The 13,858-nt window shown below is 45.8% G+C and overlaps 1 protein-coding gene across 1 annotated transcript in view; it reads right to left on the bottom strand.

Annotated features, from left to right (window-relative positions):
• Nucleotides 1-1,431: 1,431 nt before the first annotated feature.
• LOC107114570 (chromosome unknown open reading frame, human C16orf62) overlaps nt 1,432-13,858 on the bottom strand; it is a 97,716-nt gene continuing 85,289 nt past the window's right edge. Inside the window, exons 26-29 of the mRNA XM_015416108.1 lie at nt 13,258-13,423; nt 8,673-8,791; nt 3,381-3,527; nt 1,432-2,583 (exon numbers count right to left, since the gene is read on the bottom strand). Coding sequence (XP_015271594.1) covers nt 2,485-2,583; nt 3,381-3,527; nt 8,673-8,791; nt 13,258-13,423 — 531 coding nt within the window. The 3' untranslated portion in view covers nt 1,432-2,484. The remainder of the gene's footprint in view (nt 2,584-3,380; nt 3,528-8,672; nt 8,792-13,257; nt 13,424-13,858) is intronic.

The following is a 13,858-nucleotide window of genomic DNA, read 5'->3' as shown; positions in this document are numbered from 1 at the left end:
GTTGCAGGAATGGCCATGTGCAGGCTGACGTACGAACAAACGCTCTTCTTCTGTGTGGTTTAGCCACCCAGTTCAGCCATTCCCCCTTGGAATCGTGCACAGATTTATGCCAGTTTGCTGAAACGATTCCACAGGGTGCTCCTGTGTATGTTTCTTATTGTAAGATCTTGTGCGTCGTACAAAAAAGAGCTCTTATATTGGCTCTTTGTTGACCTCTTGCTCTCACTTTTGATGCCGCTTGCCTCTTCAGTTGTAAAAGGCTGCGTATCCCTGTCATACATGGAAGATACATGGAGGTTTGCGTGAACAATAGCCACTCTGTACCTCCTCAGTTCTACCGCGTCCCTGGTGTAACAAAGGCCTTTGCTCAAAGAAGATCTCTCTTGGCCCCCAAAACAAAATCAATGAATGGACTCTCAAGCCAGACTGGCAGTCGAAAGGTCACTCACTGTGGGAGCAGTTCTATTATTTATTTATACCCTGGCCTCCCTCCCCAGTGGAGACCCAAACAGCTTGCATTATTCGCCTTTCCTCCGTTTCACCCTAGGAGACAAAGTGGGGCTGAGTGTGTGAACAGCCCAAGCTCACCCAGCAAGCTTCCATGGCAAAGTGGAGTTTTCTCTTTTCGAGTTTTGAACCTGGGTCTCCCAGCTCCTAATCCCAACCCCCTGTGTTGAGTAACATAGAGCAGCCCACACTACCAAGCCACTGAAGTGTGCGAATGAGGTGACCGGTTCACACACAGCTGCAAGGGGGCTTGTTGCCCTTTCCAGTGTGTGGCCTCCGCTGCTTTAGCGTCTGGTGTTATTAGGGCCATTCCAAGCCGAGGTCTATCTGGGACAGATTCTTCAAGGCTGAACTCCAACAATGCTTTCTGTACAGGATATGAACACGCACTACTCAGTCTGGGGTAACTGAAACCCAGTAGTACTTTTGTTTTGCTTCTTTGAGTTTTCTCTTTTTGGAATCAGCATCCTCCTTCCCCCACGCCTGGACTCACCTCCCCTGCCCTCCCCCACCCCACCCCCTTTGTCCTCACATCCATGTCCTCTCTGTTCCTACAGAGCTCCTGTGTTTCTGGAGCCCTCCTGTGACATCACAACAATCCCACCATTGGCTAGAGAGGACTTGCAGCTTGATTTGTGGGTTTGGCTTTGCCAAATAGGTAATATTTTGTTGTTTAATAAGTACCCTGTACATCTGATAACAGCAACTGCCCTAGCATCAGATCCCAAAGAAGGTGCTGGTTTGAAGGAATAGTATGATGTACATAGAAAGATGTTTAGAAAAAGTTTCCAACCAGATGCTGCGCAAAGGTTTGGAAGCAAGTCGACATATTGTGTTTCAACGCAACATTCTGCACCCGTTTCAACAACCCAAAATTAACTTATCATAGTTGTAAATAAATGAGACCTCCAAAGTGGCATTCAGACATGTCTGTATTTTGCTGCTGCAGGACAGTCTGCCTTGGTTCAACTGAAAGACCCAACGTTGGCCAAAAGCGCTCTCTTGCTCATATCACCAGTGACGCTCGCTCTGGGAATCTCCCAGCCAAGTCCCGCTGTTGCTGGATCCCGTTCTTCTACAGGCCCACCAAATCGCAACTATTTTCTGAAAACATAAACCCAGCTTATCCAGCTTGGTGTTCAGGGGATGGAGTTAAGGACACTGCAAGGTTAAGCATACAACTTTCTCCACTGTGACGTTCGGTTCACCCCTCACTCTAACAAGTGTGTTAACTAGAAATTTGAAAGGGAAAAAATTACATCCCTCACTGAGGCTTATAATCAAAAGGCAAATGAAGACTGGATTATGCATCTTAATAAGCGTTCCTAATGATTACAAAATAGCCAGCTAAGCAATGCTAGGAAATATCTGTATTCATGCCCAGTGAGTCCTTTCCTTGATTAGATCTTCCCCTCCTTTTATTTTGAGCTTCGCTACAAAAGCTCCCTAAACACATTTGCTTCCGAGCCTCTCTCCCCTAGCCTTTTTTCCAGAGGTTCTTTTCCATTGTGTGTTTCAATCAAACCAAGCCACGTATTCAGGAAAGGGTTGATAGCAGTCCTAGGGCAGCGGCTATTTATCAGATGTATGAGACAATCTCTTCCGAGGCAGCGACACTGGAGAGCTGCCGCTTGCAGTGGCAATGCAAAGTAACCTTCATCTTTTCTTTACCACCATGTCAAGGTTTCGGGTTATTTCCCCTTCTGCAACCGCAAGATAAATTTTATTGACCCCAAAGTTAGCATTTCAATCAAGTTAGCATTTCAATGCTTTAATGGCTGTGCAGATGGAAACAAAGACTCGTCTCAGAGGCGTTTGCAACTCAGGACAGTTCTCCCTCCTGCTTCCGTCAGAATAAATCTTTCACGCACCGAGGGACGCTTTCAAATGAAAAGATATTGAACTCCAATAATAGCTTAAGGTACAGCTTATATTTTACCGGCTTTGGAAACCTGCCTTCCAGGGGCTCTTGATTCATCAGGTCCTTGACTGCAGAGGAAGTCTGAGGGCCAGCTCTGTAAAATGGTGCAGCTCAGGGTGTTTGCTTTGCCTCTTGATATAGTCCAAGGTTTTCACCTGGAAGGGAGGGCAGGAATAATCTTTTTCTCTACAACAGCAAATACCTTATTCCCCTATGCCCTCTCAGTGGCTTCCTCCCTCAATCCCTGCCCCCTCGCACAGAAAAATAACACTGTTTGCTCTCTTATTTGGGGAAGAGCCAGCTTCCAGCCTTTATGGCTGCAAACAAAAACAAAACCAGGCTAGAAAATATGCAGGCAGCGTCTGGGGAGGAAAATCGCTAAAGTCAGAGGGCTGTTCAGCAGAAACTGGGTCAAGACTCCAGTGCCCAGTGTAGCTCCCCTCACCCCTTCCCATGATCAGCATAAGCAGAATGAAGCATGCAGTTTAACTATTGCATAATGCACCATAATGCTCCAAAGAACAACTTTTGCTTTATTATTTTTATTTGGGGAGCAGAGAACAAACAACCCTGACAATAAGGTAATTTTTTTCAAGGTCCAGCAGTTAGAAAGAGCTTAGAGCTGGGTCGCTTCCTTTGGCACACGGGACCTTCCCCTGATTCTTGCATCAGCAAATGGCTCCTTTGTGCTGGAGGGAAGTGCCACAATTAGCGGAAGAGATCTCTGTTGTAGGGCTATCTTTTGGCTACGCTCCTGCAGAGTGCAGGGGGTTGGACTAGATGACCTGCAAGACCCCTTCCAACTCTAACATTCTATGATTCTAACCCCTTATTCTGCTAAGCCAAGACTTCTGCAAGTTGAAATTGTAGACCCCCCTCCCCCCAAAAGACCAAGCTTGCCCTTCAGGTTACAAACACCAGTAGTTTCAAGGTCTATTCCTGCTTCCCTTACCATGGTTTTTGTGTCAGCAAAACCGTGTTTCTGAGCCAGGTTCCACAGGTTCACAGCAAGCTGGTTGAGTTTGTTGTTCCGCAGATCTCCATGAGCCAAAATGCTGTTGAAGAAGTAGAGTGCCAGCTGGCTCTGTCGCTTTAAAGTCTACAACAATGATAAACAAGGAATTCATTTGGTCTGCAGCTTGCAAGACTGTATCGAAGACCAAGCCGGGGGAGAATCCACTGGATGAATATTGTATAACCACGCTCTGTGCCAACAACATTTACTATTATTGATTATTGGAAAAAACTTGGTGCATGGCGTCAGGCAAGATGGATTCTGGTGACCCATCAATAAGGCACTGCAGACAAATCTTTCCTCCATTAATGACCACTGCATATGTTAAGGCGGTTATCACAGAGAAACCCAACATGATGGAATTCATGACTGATCATGTTACATGAATACTGGCGTCCCTTGAAGAAAAATAAGATCCTCAAATCCTCAAATCTGTTCTTTTTCTAGTTAGGCAGCTGCCTCACCTCTACAGTTTCATTCAGAAACAATGTTTACAGTACAATCCTAATTTAGCAGAGTTCTATCCATCTAAACCCAGTGACTTCAATTGAAGGGTGCTCACTCTGCTCAAGACTGCACTACTTATGTAAAGTGCCACAGAATAAAGATCTAGATAAATCCACATGGGAAATATGTACCAAAATCTAGTCTGGAGTAATACATCTCAAATGTCAGGAAACTGAATTACAAAATTATGCATTGATGGGTTTTCACATCCAAGAAATTAACAGAAAAAAGACATTTGTTCAGGCTGATCTTGGAAAGGTTGTGTTTGACAGATGATTGCCTACATATATGGTGGTCACGCCCTAAGAGTAAAATCTTCTGGAATATGGGGTGGAAGAAGATTGTAGTGGCAACGTGGTATGAAGCACCACCTCCTCAAAAATATTCATTTTGCTTCTATTGTTGCCCTCCTAAATGTTAATGATATCCAAAGCCCACCAGAGACACAAGATGAGCTTCCTGTTTGTCTTCAAGGGACATCAAACAATGGAACAATAATAACAGAAAAATAGGGAGGACCTGTGGCTCAGTGGCAGAGCCTCTGCTTTGCATGCAGAAGGTCCCGGGTTCAATCCCTGGCATCTCCAGTTAAAACAGGACCAGGCAGTAAGTGATGTGAAAGACCTCTGCCTGAGACCCTGGAGAGCCACTGCCAGTTGGAGGAGACAATACCGACTCTGATGAACCGATGCTTCAAGCATCCACAACATCTCAGCAAAGGACCCTTCAATCATCAACTGAAAATTAGTGGGAAGATCCCCCCCCCACCGAAAGTATGCTATTAAGGGGAAAAAACTTATTAATCAGTTTAAAGTTCTGGGTAGCCTCACAGGTATCTTGGTTTTATTTACTAAGCCAGCATTTATATGCTATGTAGAGACTTGAGGAAGACAGAGAGAGAAACCTATTCAATATGCATTTATTGATCTAAACCTGGGATCCCCAACCTTTTTGAGCCTGTGGGCACCTTCCAACAAAGTTCGGTGGGCGCAGCCACAAAATGACTACAGTTTGGTGTAGTAGTTAGGAGTGTGGACTCTAATCTGGGAGAACCGGGTTTGGTTCCCCACTCCTCCACATGCAGCTGCTGGCGTGACCTTTGGTCAGTCACAAGTTCTTTCAGAGCTGCTGTTCTCTCACAAGTAGTTTTCAAAAGAGCTCTCTCAGCCTACCTACCTCACAGGGTGTCTGTTGTGGGGAGGGGAAGGGAAAAGAGATTGTAAGCTGCTCTGAGACGCCTTCGGGTAATGAAGGGTGGGGTATAAATCCAAACTACTACTACTCCTCTTCTTCCTCTTCAATCATACAGTGGAATTTCTTGTGCTGTGGTAGCAGCTGCTGCCAAAGCAACATTTTAAAAATGTGTGCAGCCAATCCAATCTCCAGTGGCCTGTCAGAAGGCTTACTGGGCAAAAGCCTCACTTGGCCTTGCCTGTTTCCTAAGAACATCTGGCAGGCACCAGGACAGCTGTCAGTGGGCGCCATTGTTACCCACGGGCACCACGTTGGGGACCACCTGATCTAAACAAAAGGGGAACCGGCAAGAGTGACATGATAGTATGAGAAGGAAGAAGGGTTGAATTATTCATAATTATTCTGAAATGCTTGAGCGATCTCGTATTATAAATGAAGTCTTTGACATTTAATTATAATGTAATATCGTGTACAGCGGTTTTCACCTATTAATTTGTGTAGTCAATTTATTGGAAACTGCAGTGTAAGACTTGGAAATGAAGAGTAGTAGAAAGCTTTGTGGATCCATCTGGTCATGTGGCCGGCATGACTAAACACCAAGGCGCACGAAACGCTGTTACCTTCCCACCAAAGTGGTACCTATTTATCTACTTGCAATTTTCTTGCTTTCGAACTGCTAGGTTGGCAGGAGCTGGAACTAGAGACGGGAGCTCACTCCGTCATGCGGCACACTCGGGTCTCGAACCGCTGAACTACCGACCTTCCACAGCCTGCAGTTCAGCGTCTTAACCACTTGAGCCACTGCACCTCCTTCTGATTAGGACCAATCGAAACATCTCAAAGTAGCAAAATAAGAGTTTGTTCCTCAGGACACCACTTAAAGCTAAATGTTTAGTATTAAAGGGGGAAGGAAGCGAGAGGGGGAAACCCATGATTCAGGACATGACGGAAAAGTCCCCAGATCTGCCATTTGTAGCTTTCTTGACACAGAAAGCAGAAGGTGCTACAGACTTAACCGCTGAGCAAAGGGATGCAGTGAGAGAGTAGCAAAAAAAAGGGCTTGGAAAATATAAAAGCAGTGGTAATTCAGACCTGTCTCCAGTTTTAATTGGAAGACAGGGCTCCACTGAAGAGCAAAGGGCAGGGTTATTATTAAAGTAACACTTAGGCCATAACCAATCTCACCTCTTTCTTTGGAAAGGCCAAGTAAAAGATGCCAAGCGGGGCCTCACTAGCATAGGCCCTGAGCTGTCCTCTCCCCCTTAACTTATTCCTTCCTGCCTGCCTACTATAAAACAACAGACCCGCTGGACACAGACTCCCACTGTGGGATGCGTGTGAATCCACGTTCATTTGTGCCAGCATTGCAAAAATAGCAAAAGGTTAGGTACACCTCCAAAGCATAGGGTTGAACATGAAGGGAAGCAGCAGCAGGAGCAGCTGGAGGAGACAGCCTCAGGGAGGAATCCCACAAGCCACCTGCCACGCCCTGGAAGCCAGCCCAACAAGCTGCAGGCATAACCCCCCACTTAGTGGGCTGGACGCTCTCTGAAAGCCGCCCCTCTCTCAGGATGTCCTTTTTGCTGTGCTCCCTTGGAAAGAAGGGCGCCCTCCACTCAGAGGCAGAGCCGCCAGCCGTCTCCACAAGAACACTTGGAAGCAGCCAAGCAGCTGCGGCCGACCTGCCACATCCATTAACTCATTTCGTACTCCTCTGGAGCAGCCCGGTGTGAATGACGGCCAAAGCAGGGGTAGGGGAGGAAAACCACCTGGCCCCGCTGACAGGAGAATCTGCAAAACACACACACCCAACAAGAAAGCGCTTCAGCTGAACAGCAATACGGGGGAAGGGTGTCCAAGGAAGCTGCTTCTAGATTCAGCTGCCGTGCCCCGAGAGGGACTCCCCCCCCCCATGTAGAGGTGGGCCGGCCCTTTAACTTAGTAGGGAAGTCCTAGTGGGCGTCTACCCTGGAGGGCCACTGGCAGCAGGCCAAGCTGAGGGGCTGTTTCAACTATCCCAGTCTACAAACACTGTTGTAGCCCCGTGCCTGAGCAACCACACCAGAAATATGGGAGGTCCCCAATCTGAGGCTCGCTGCTGCCATGGATGTACCCCCACAACACAGGCGAGCCACATTTTCTCAGCCTTCGTCCCCCCTTCCTCTCACATCTACAATGTGAAGGTAACAGTTATCTAATTTACCAGGATTATCACAGTGTACACGAAGAGCTTCCAAGCACTATAAAAATACTAAATATTATTATGGCTTCCACTGAAGTGACTCACTCAAGTACAGGGCAAAAACACATAACAGATTTATTCCAGCTAAGTGACCAATGACGAAAAGGGTGTGCATGTGAAGTTTTTGCCCTTTATTGGATAACCAGCCTCTAGACCAGAGGTCTGCTACCTACTTACAGCTCCACAATAAATGTGGCTCAGCAAGGGAAAAATACGGGTCCTTAAAAATGAAAAAAGAAATCTTTAAGTTGAAGTAAATTGGAAGGGTCGATGGGTTGCTGAAATAACCAGTATGGGAGGGGAAATGGCCGGCAAAGATTTCCACGGGGCTAAAGGGCTGCTCAGAGATGCATTACAGAAACAAAACAGTTGCCAGGAATCCCAAATTCAGGGCATGCGCCAGTGCCCTAAAACAAGTTCATCGGGTGCTCCTGTGTATATTTATGACTTACTGTGAGACCTCATGCGCGTCCGTCCTAAGAAAGGACTCTCATCAACCAGTGCTTGGGCTGCAGAAATTTTATGGGTTATTAACCAACCTGCCAATGATCAGCAATGTTAAGTTGTACGTTTTCCGTTATGCAGATGGGGCTTTCTTATACTGGCTCTTTATTATCCCTCGCTCTGCATTTTGAAAGACTTTGGCTCTAGAAAGCTGTAAAATTTGCTTCCCTGTGCCCTACAGTAAAAACAGTAACAACTGAACAGACCTACGGATTTGATATTCAGCTGCAGGAAGCAACAACCTCCTCCGTAAGATAACAAGCTGCCTTAAACAGAGTCCAAACAATGCTCTGTTAAACCCAGTACAGCTGAGCGTGACTGGCAATGGCTCTCCCAGGATCCAAGGCAGAGCCCTTTCACAGCTCCACAATCAGAGAGATCCTTTAACTGGGGGTGCCAGGAATTGAGCAAGACACACGCAACGCACCAACACTCTGCTGGGATCCCTTCCCAATTAACTAAAGAACATCCAAGATACTGTGCATCTCTTGGTGTTTCAGAAGGTATGCTGCTCTTCCTCAAAAGTATCAGGGAAAAGCAGACAGACGGCGAGGATTGCGCTGGTCTCAGATTAAATGAGCCCAGGAAAGCTTGGATCAGATGACACCGATGCACGTGTATAACTGAGCAGGGATGGAAAGGTCAAAGGGGAACATAAAAATGCCCCCTCCCCAGCCCACCCTGGAGCTGAGAGACAATGTGTTCACCACCAGCAATGCTGTTCCTCTTGCATCCCTTTCAGAAAATAGTCTGCGCTGCCAACAGAAAGGTCTCTCTCTTACCTCATCTTTCCCAAGGCTCTTCAGATGCTCCAGGATCTGAGCGATCACCGTTTCACACAGTTTGCTGATTTCTGCCAGAAATTTGGTATCTCCACCATACAAGGTATCATTGGATTCCACTGAGAAACCAGGATGTTCCAGATTCAAAAACAGGAGAAGGATGCAAGTAAAAACATGTAACTGATTTTAGAAGGCTATTTTTCCTTCAACAACTGTCACGTCTAGCTGTTCGGAGCATCTAGAAGTCTATTCGGAACCCCTCCTTGTTTGGTTCTCAGGATACGAAGGTCTCCCATTCTAGGCTAAAGTGTTCCCTCAGCAATGGAGACTCATATATTGGGACTGGGAGAAGAAATGGAAGAAGGACCTCACATTTTGTAAGCTGCTTTGAGGACTTTATAGTCAAAAAGTGGGATATAAATGTAAGCAGCGTTAACTGGGAGCAGGCCCTGATCTGGATGGCCTAGGCTAAAGGTAAAGGTTCCCTTGCTCGAAAGCCAGTCCAGCCCGACTCTAGGGTTGCGGTGCTCATCTCCGTTTCAAAGCCGAAGAGCCAGCGCTGTCCGAAGACGTTTCCGTGGTCATGTGGCCGGCATGACTAAACACTAAGGCACACGGAACGCTGCTACCTTCCCACGGAAGTGGTGCCTATTTATCTACTTGCAATTTCTTGCTTTCGTACTGCTAGGTTGGCAGGAGCTGGAACTAGAGACGGGAGGTCACTCCGTCATGAGGCACACTCGGGTCTCGAACTGCTGAACTAAGGGTAGCCCAGTCTCGTCAGATCTTGAAAGCTAAGCAGGGTCGGCCCTAGCGAGTAGTTGGATGGGAGACCACAGAGAAAGCCGAGGGTTGCTACGCAGGGGCAGGCAATGGCAAGCCACCTCTGCTCGTCTCCTGCCTTGAAAACCCTGCAGGGTCACCACAAGTCAGCTGCGACTTGACAACACTTTCCACCACCAGCTGGAAGCAGAGGAGGCATCCACTCTGGAAAAGGTAGCAAGGACTTTTACTTTCGCTCTTTCAAAAAAAAGAGTTCTCCGTGCCTGAAGAGTTAGACAGAATGCCCGACTGTTGCAGCCCGTAAGGCATAAAATTTGGTCCACCCACAGTACAACTTGTGGGAGCGGGACAGAAGAACAACTTTGGCACCTGTAAAGCTGGCCGTGCAATTTCCATGTAGATGCTTCCTACTGCAGTTTGATGCTTTGGTGTGTTACGTGACTTTTCCCTGCAAGCGGCCCAAAACAAGTCTATTTTGACCACTGAAACCCACAATGAAGAACACCTCCACCCCCATCAGATTTCTAAGCACATAAAATGCAAATATCCTCTGCCGATCGCACAGAAGTTCTATAACCCATCTCAAAATTCTGTTTCTTCTGGGAACTACACTAATGAGCCGTTTGTCTAATTATTCTGACTTGATTAAAACCTCTGTTTTTCTTCAGAAATATGAAAGAAAAATTGCTCCTCTGGCAGCGTGTTCTTTGATTTTGGAAAGAAACACTTTCTCTAATTTTAGCCTTTCCTCTGAAATCAGAACCTCGATTGCTGTTGAATTCCTGTTAAGTTCATTGAAAAAAACCATACTGAACATAATATTTTAGGATCGATTCTCATATTAAGAGTATGTGTTAAAATAGCAATGTTAAGAATTGGACCTATGTATGTTAAGCTGGAAAAACACGCCGTTCAACTGGTTGCTCTTGGGCCCAGTTCCTGTACTGCCATTTTCGTAAGATGAGAGTTACTTTTACGTTATTAATCTCTGTGATTTATTCTACAAGATGGCGGCCTCAGGTGGTGCATTTTGGGGAGTGGCTGGCCACCACTGATCCACTTAACCCTCCCTACAGGAGCCGTAGCAGCCATTTCTTTCCCTCCTCCCTCCCCAATGGTCTTTAAGGACAGTTCAGTAAGCTGTGCGTGTCTCATACATCTGCAAGAGTTCTGGAAGCTCCACTGGGCATGCACCGCTTGCTGAGCTGTCTTTAGAAGTCACCTGGGGAACAAAGAAGGAAGAAAAGGCCCAGTTCCTAGGCTGGTGAATAGTGACAGACGGTGGGATGTGGCCTAAAGTGGCACCCTTTGTTAAAGTGGCCACTGTGGATTTCTGATGTTGTACATGACCCTGGAGGAGTGGAACCATCCTTCCTCCAGCTTACACTCTGTTGCCTTAAAGGAGATCATTATTAAAGCTTGGATGGGAAGGCTCAGAATCCAAAACGGTGCTGCTGAAGGCAAAGGAGGACTGTCCCTGATCGCTGCCTGGATGGAAGACGTCCTCCTGGGAATCCTGTATATGCTGCCTGGAGTTCCATGATGGAAGAAAGATGGTCCATATATTTAACAAATAACCAAAAGCCTTCTGATGACGCAATTCTAGAGGCAGCTTATAGGGCTCATCAGAGGAGTCCCTCTACCCCAGCCTCCATCAAGCCCTTTAAACAGAAAGTTTAATTTTATAGTATTTTTTTAAAAAGACTGGGGGGGGGGGGGACGACGGACAGAGCAAGGCCTCCACTGAGGACCTTCAGGATCGCATTGTGTGGAATCAACCTGGAGTCCACAACAGGATCATCACAATCCTGCCAGCAAGCTGAAGTATGAATGCCTACTTTGGAGAAGTACGTGGTTTCCCAGGAAAACCACGACGTCCCACAAATTAAAAGTGACATCCTGGTGGTCTTGCCCAGAGTTCTAACAAACAAATACTTCTCACACATGCACACAATTTTGCTCTTCATTGTGATGGGGGAGGCAAGGTATACTATAGCCTTATTAGTTCTGTTTTTCCTACCATGAGAATTAAACAAACCTGAGCACACCTGCACTGATAAGATACGATTATTAAAGCTTCAAGTACATGAAAGGCCTTTGAACCACTGCTTGAGAGTCACCGAAGCAAAACAGTGTTTAATCCCATGTTTTGCACAAATAAGGTTTGCAACACATGGATTAAGCGCTTAGGCTCTTTGTGGAAGATAGTAATCCAATTGCAAACTCAGTATGGGGGGGGGGGGGGGGGGGGGTCAAGGTTGTAAGCGTTTCTGAAGTACATCCTCGGGAAAATGAGCACTGAGCCCCCTGCCCAGCTACTTGGGGTGCATCAAATCCATACAAAGCAGGGGAAGTTTGTTTACTTGCAGGCTTTATTTACATGGCTTGAGGAACAGGGACCACATGAAAGGTGCCCACGGTTCCTCCGCTTTGTTCACTGGTAGAGTGCAACTCAGTTCAGAACTAGGGATGCACACAGAGACCGGGCACAAAATCTTTGATCACCCCTCTTTTCTTTACTCTCCATATTCAATCTGTTGCCAAGACTTTCACCTGCACTAAAGTGAACCTCTGCCCAGTTCACGCTGCCTTGCCTACTTTTTGAGGGAGAAGGATCATGCAGTCGTGGTCACCATGCCATCGGCCATTCACATGCAAGGGAGAGTTCACGGCAGGAGCTGTCTGTGTTCATGTTGCTCCTCTACTACAGAACTGTGGCATCACCCACAGTTGAACTTAGGGATCAGGGCTAGAGATGTGAAGGCCCGGAAAAAAACTGGAAAAATTAGGGGAAAAAACGGGTTTTTCCCGTTTTTCCCCTGAAGCTTGTTTTTCCCCAAAAAATTGGAAAAATTGAAAAAAGAAAAGAAAAGAAAAAAATTGATTATGGAATGTTTTATTTTAACATGATGAATAAAATATTTTAAGACAAGGTGTTCAAATATTTTATTTCTGTGCACTGAGGACAAGTCCTAGGTTACAAACTGAACTCTCCAATGCAAGAACAAGATGCATTTCTTCCTTTAGGAGGTGCTATTGTCACGAGAAAAGAAAAAGGTTTTAGTTTTGTTTTTGCATGTGGGCAGGTATTCTGTTTGTAATAACTGTTTGGATACACTATATTTTTAATATGCTAGTTGTGATAATTTCATGCCAAAGTAAACATGTCCATAGTCATATTTTATGTTCCTAAAGTAACAGAATGACTTTCAATCTAGAAAAGACAAAAGAAGTGCTAATGTTTTTTTTCAATTTTTCCGAACATTTCCGTTTTTCCCAAAAAAAAAACAACCTGGAAAAAACCCGAGGGTTTTTCCGAGCTTCAAAATTTCCAGAAATTTTACATCTCTAATCAGGGCCACATCTAAGTATGTGGAATGACACATGCTCACATTTCTCCCTTGTTACACTTGTGTCACCCATCACTGCCCTCTCTTTGGTTTTCTCCTTACTGTCAAATTTGAGAAGGTAGATACCTTGGCATAGTCAGTGGTCCTGTATTTTACTGATTATGTATGTGTGGCTCAAATCCTAAACTCCATTTTTGCTCACAGTTGGAATCTCCCCTTATGGACAAGGGTGAGCACCCCCATGATGTTCCTTGGGGTTGAGACGCAGGCCGTAGAATGAGGACTATAGAGGAATGTGAGAAAGTGGACATTTACTTGCTGTGCATAGATTGCAAGCTGTATAAATAATCCCCTAGTCCTTAGTGAGGCAACATTTGATATGATGACTTGGGGGAGGCTGATTTCTAGTAAAATGCAGCCACCCCTACACACATCAAAAGTTCACACTTTACCTTTGTCGACATGATAGATGTAGGTCTCCTGATTCATGGCCGAGAGAAGATGCAGAACGTTTGCATAAATCCGGACTTTATCATCACTGTTATCTTCCCAAGTGTAGTCCTGGATAACATTGAGCAGCCCTCGCACGAGAAACAACACACCCTGTTCAGGGTGATCCTAAAAAAGACCAACACCAAAGTAATGACTAATTATAACCAACTAGTTTCTTTCCCCAAAAAACTAGCAGCAACTATAATGTTAAATAAACCCTCCAAAGCTGCTAAAATCATTGTAACATCATATTTGAAGATGTTTTTGTCAGCTCAGCTGTCCGTGAACCACCCAACACTTAGGCAGAAAGACTTTAGAGTCTTTCGAAAAACTTGAGCAAATTACGTTAGCCACTTCATTTCAATCGGTTTAACAGGGTGCACATTTTAGACACAAAGGCCTCAGAAGAGAAGATTTTCACGGATTCTCATCAATTTGACTCTGATGCGATTTCTGAGGGTTTCTTATCTGTCCTCCAGGGGTGGCTTTTCAGGAAGAAATCCAGCCACGGGAAGGGGGTGGGGGGCAGGGTGAGGAAGTCCCATTCCACTGATGGAAATG

Source organism: Gekko japonicus, unplaced genomic scaffold (assembly GCF_001447785.1).
Source record: "Gekko japonicus isolate JY-2015 unplaced genomic scaffold, Gekko_japonicus_V1.1 scaffold321, whole genome shotgun sequence".
NCBI classification, from domain to species: Eukaryota; Metazoa; Chordata; class Lepidosauria; order Squamata; family Gekkonidae; genus Gekko; species Gekko japonicus.
Note: the sequence above shows the minus strand (reverse complement) of the source record. Positions and strands in the feature narration are given on the sequence as shown.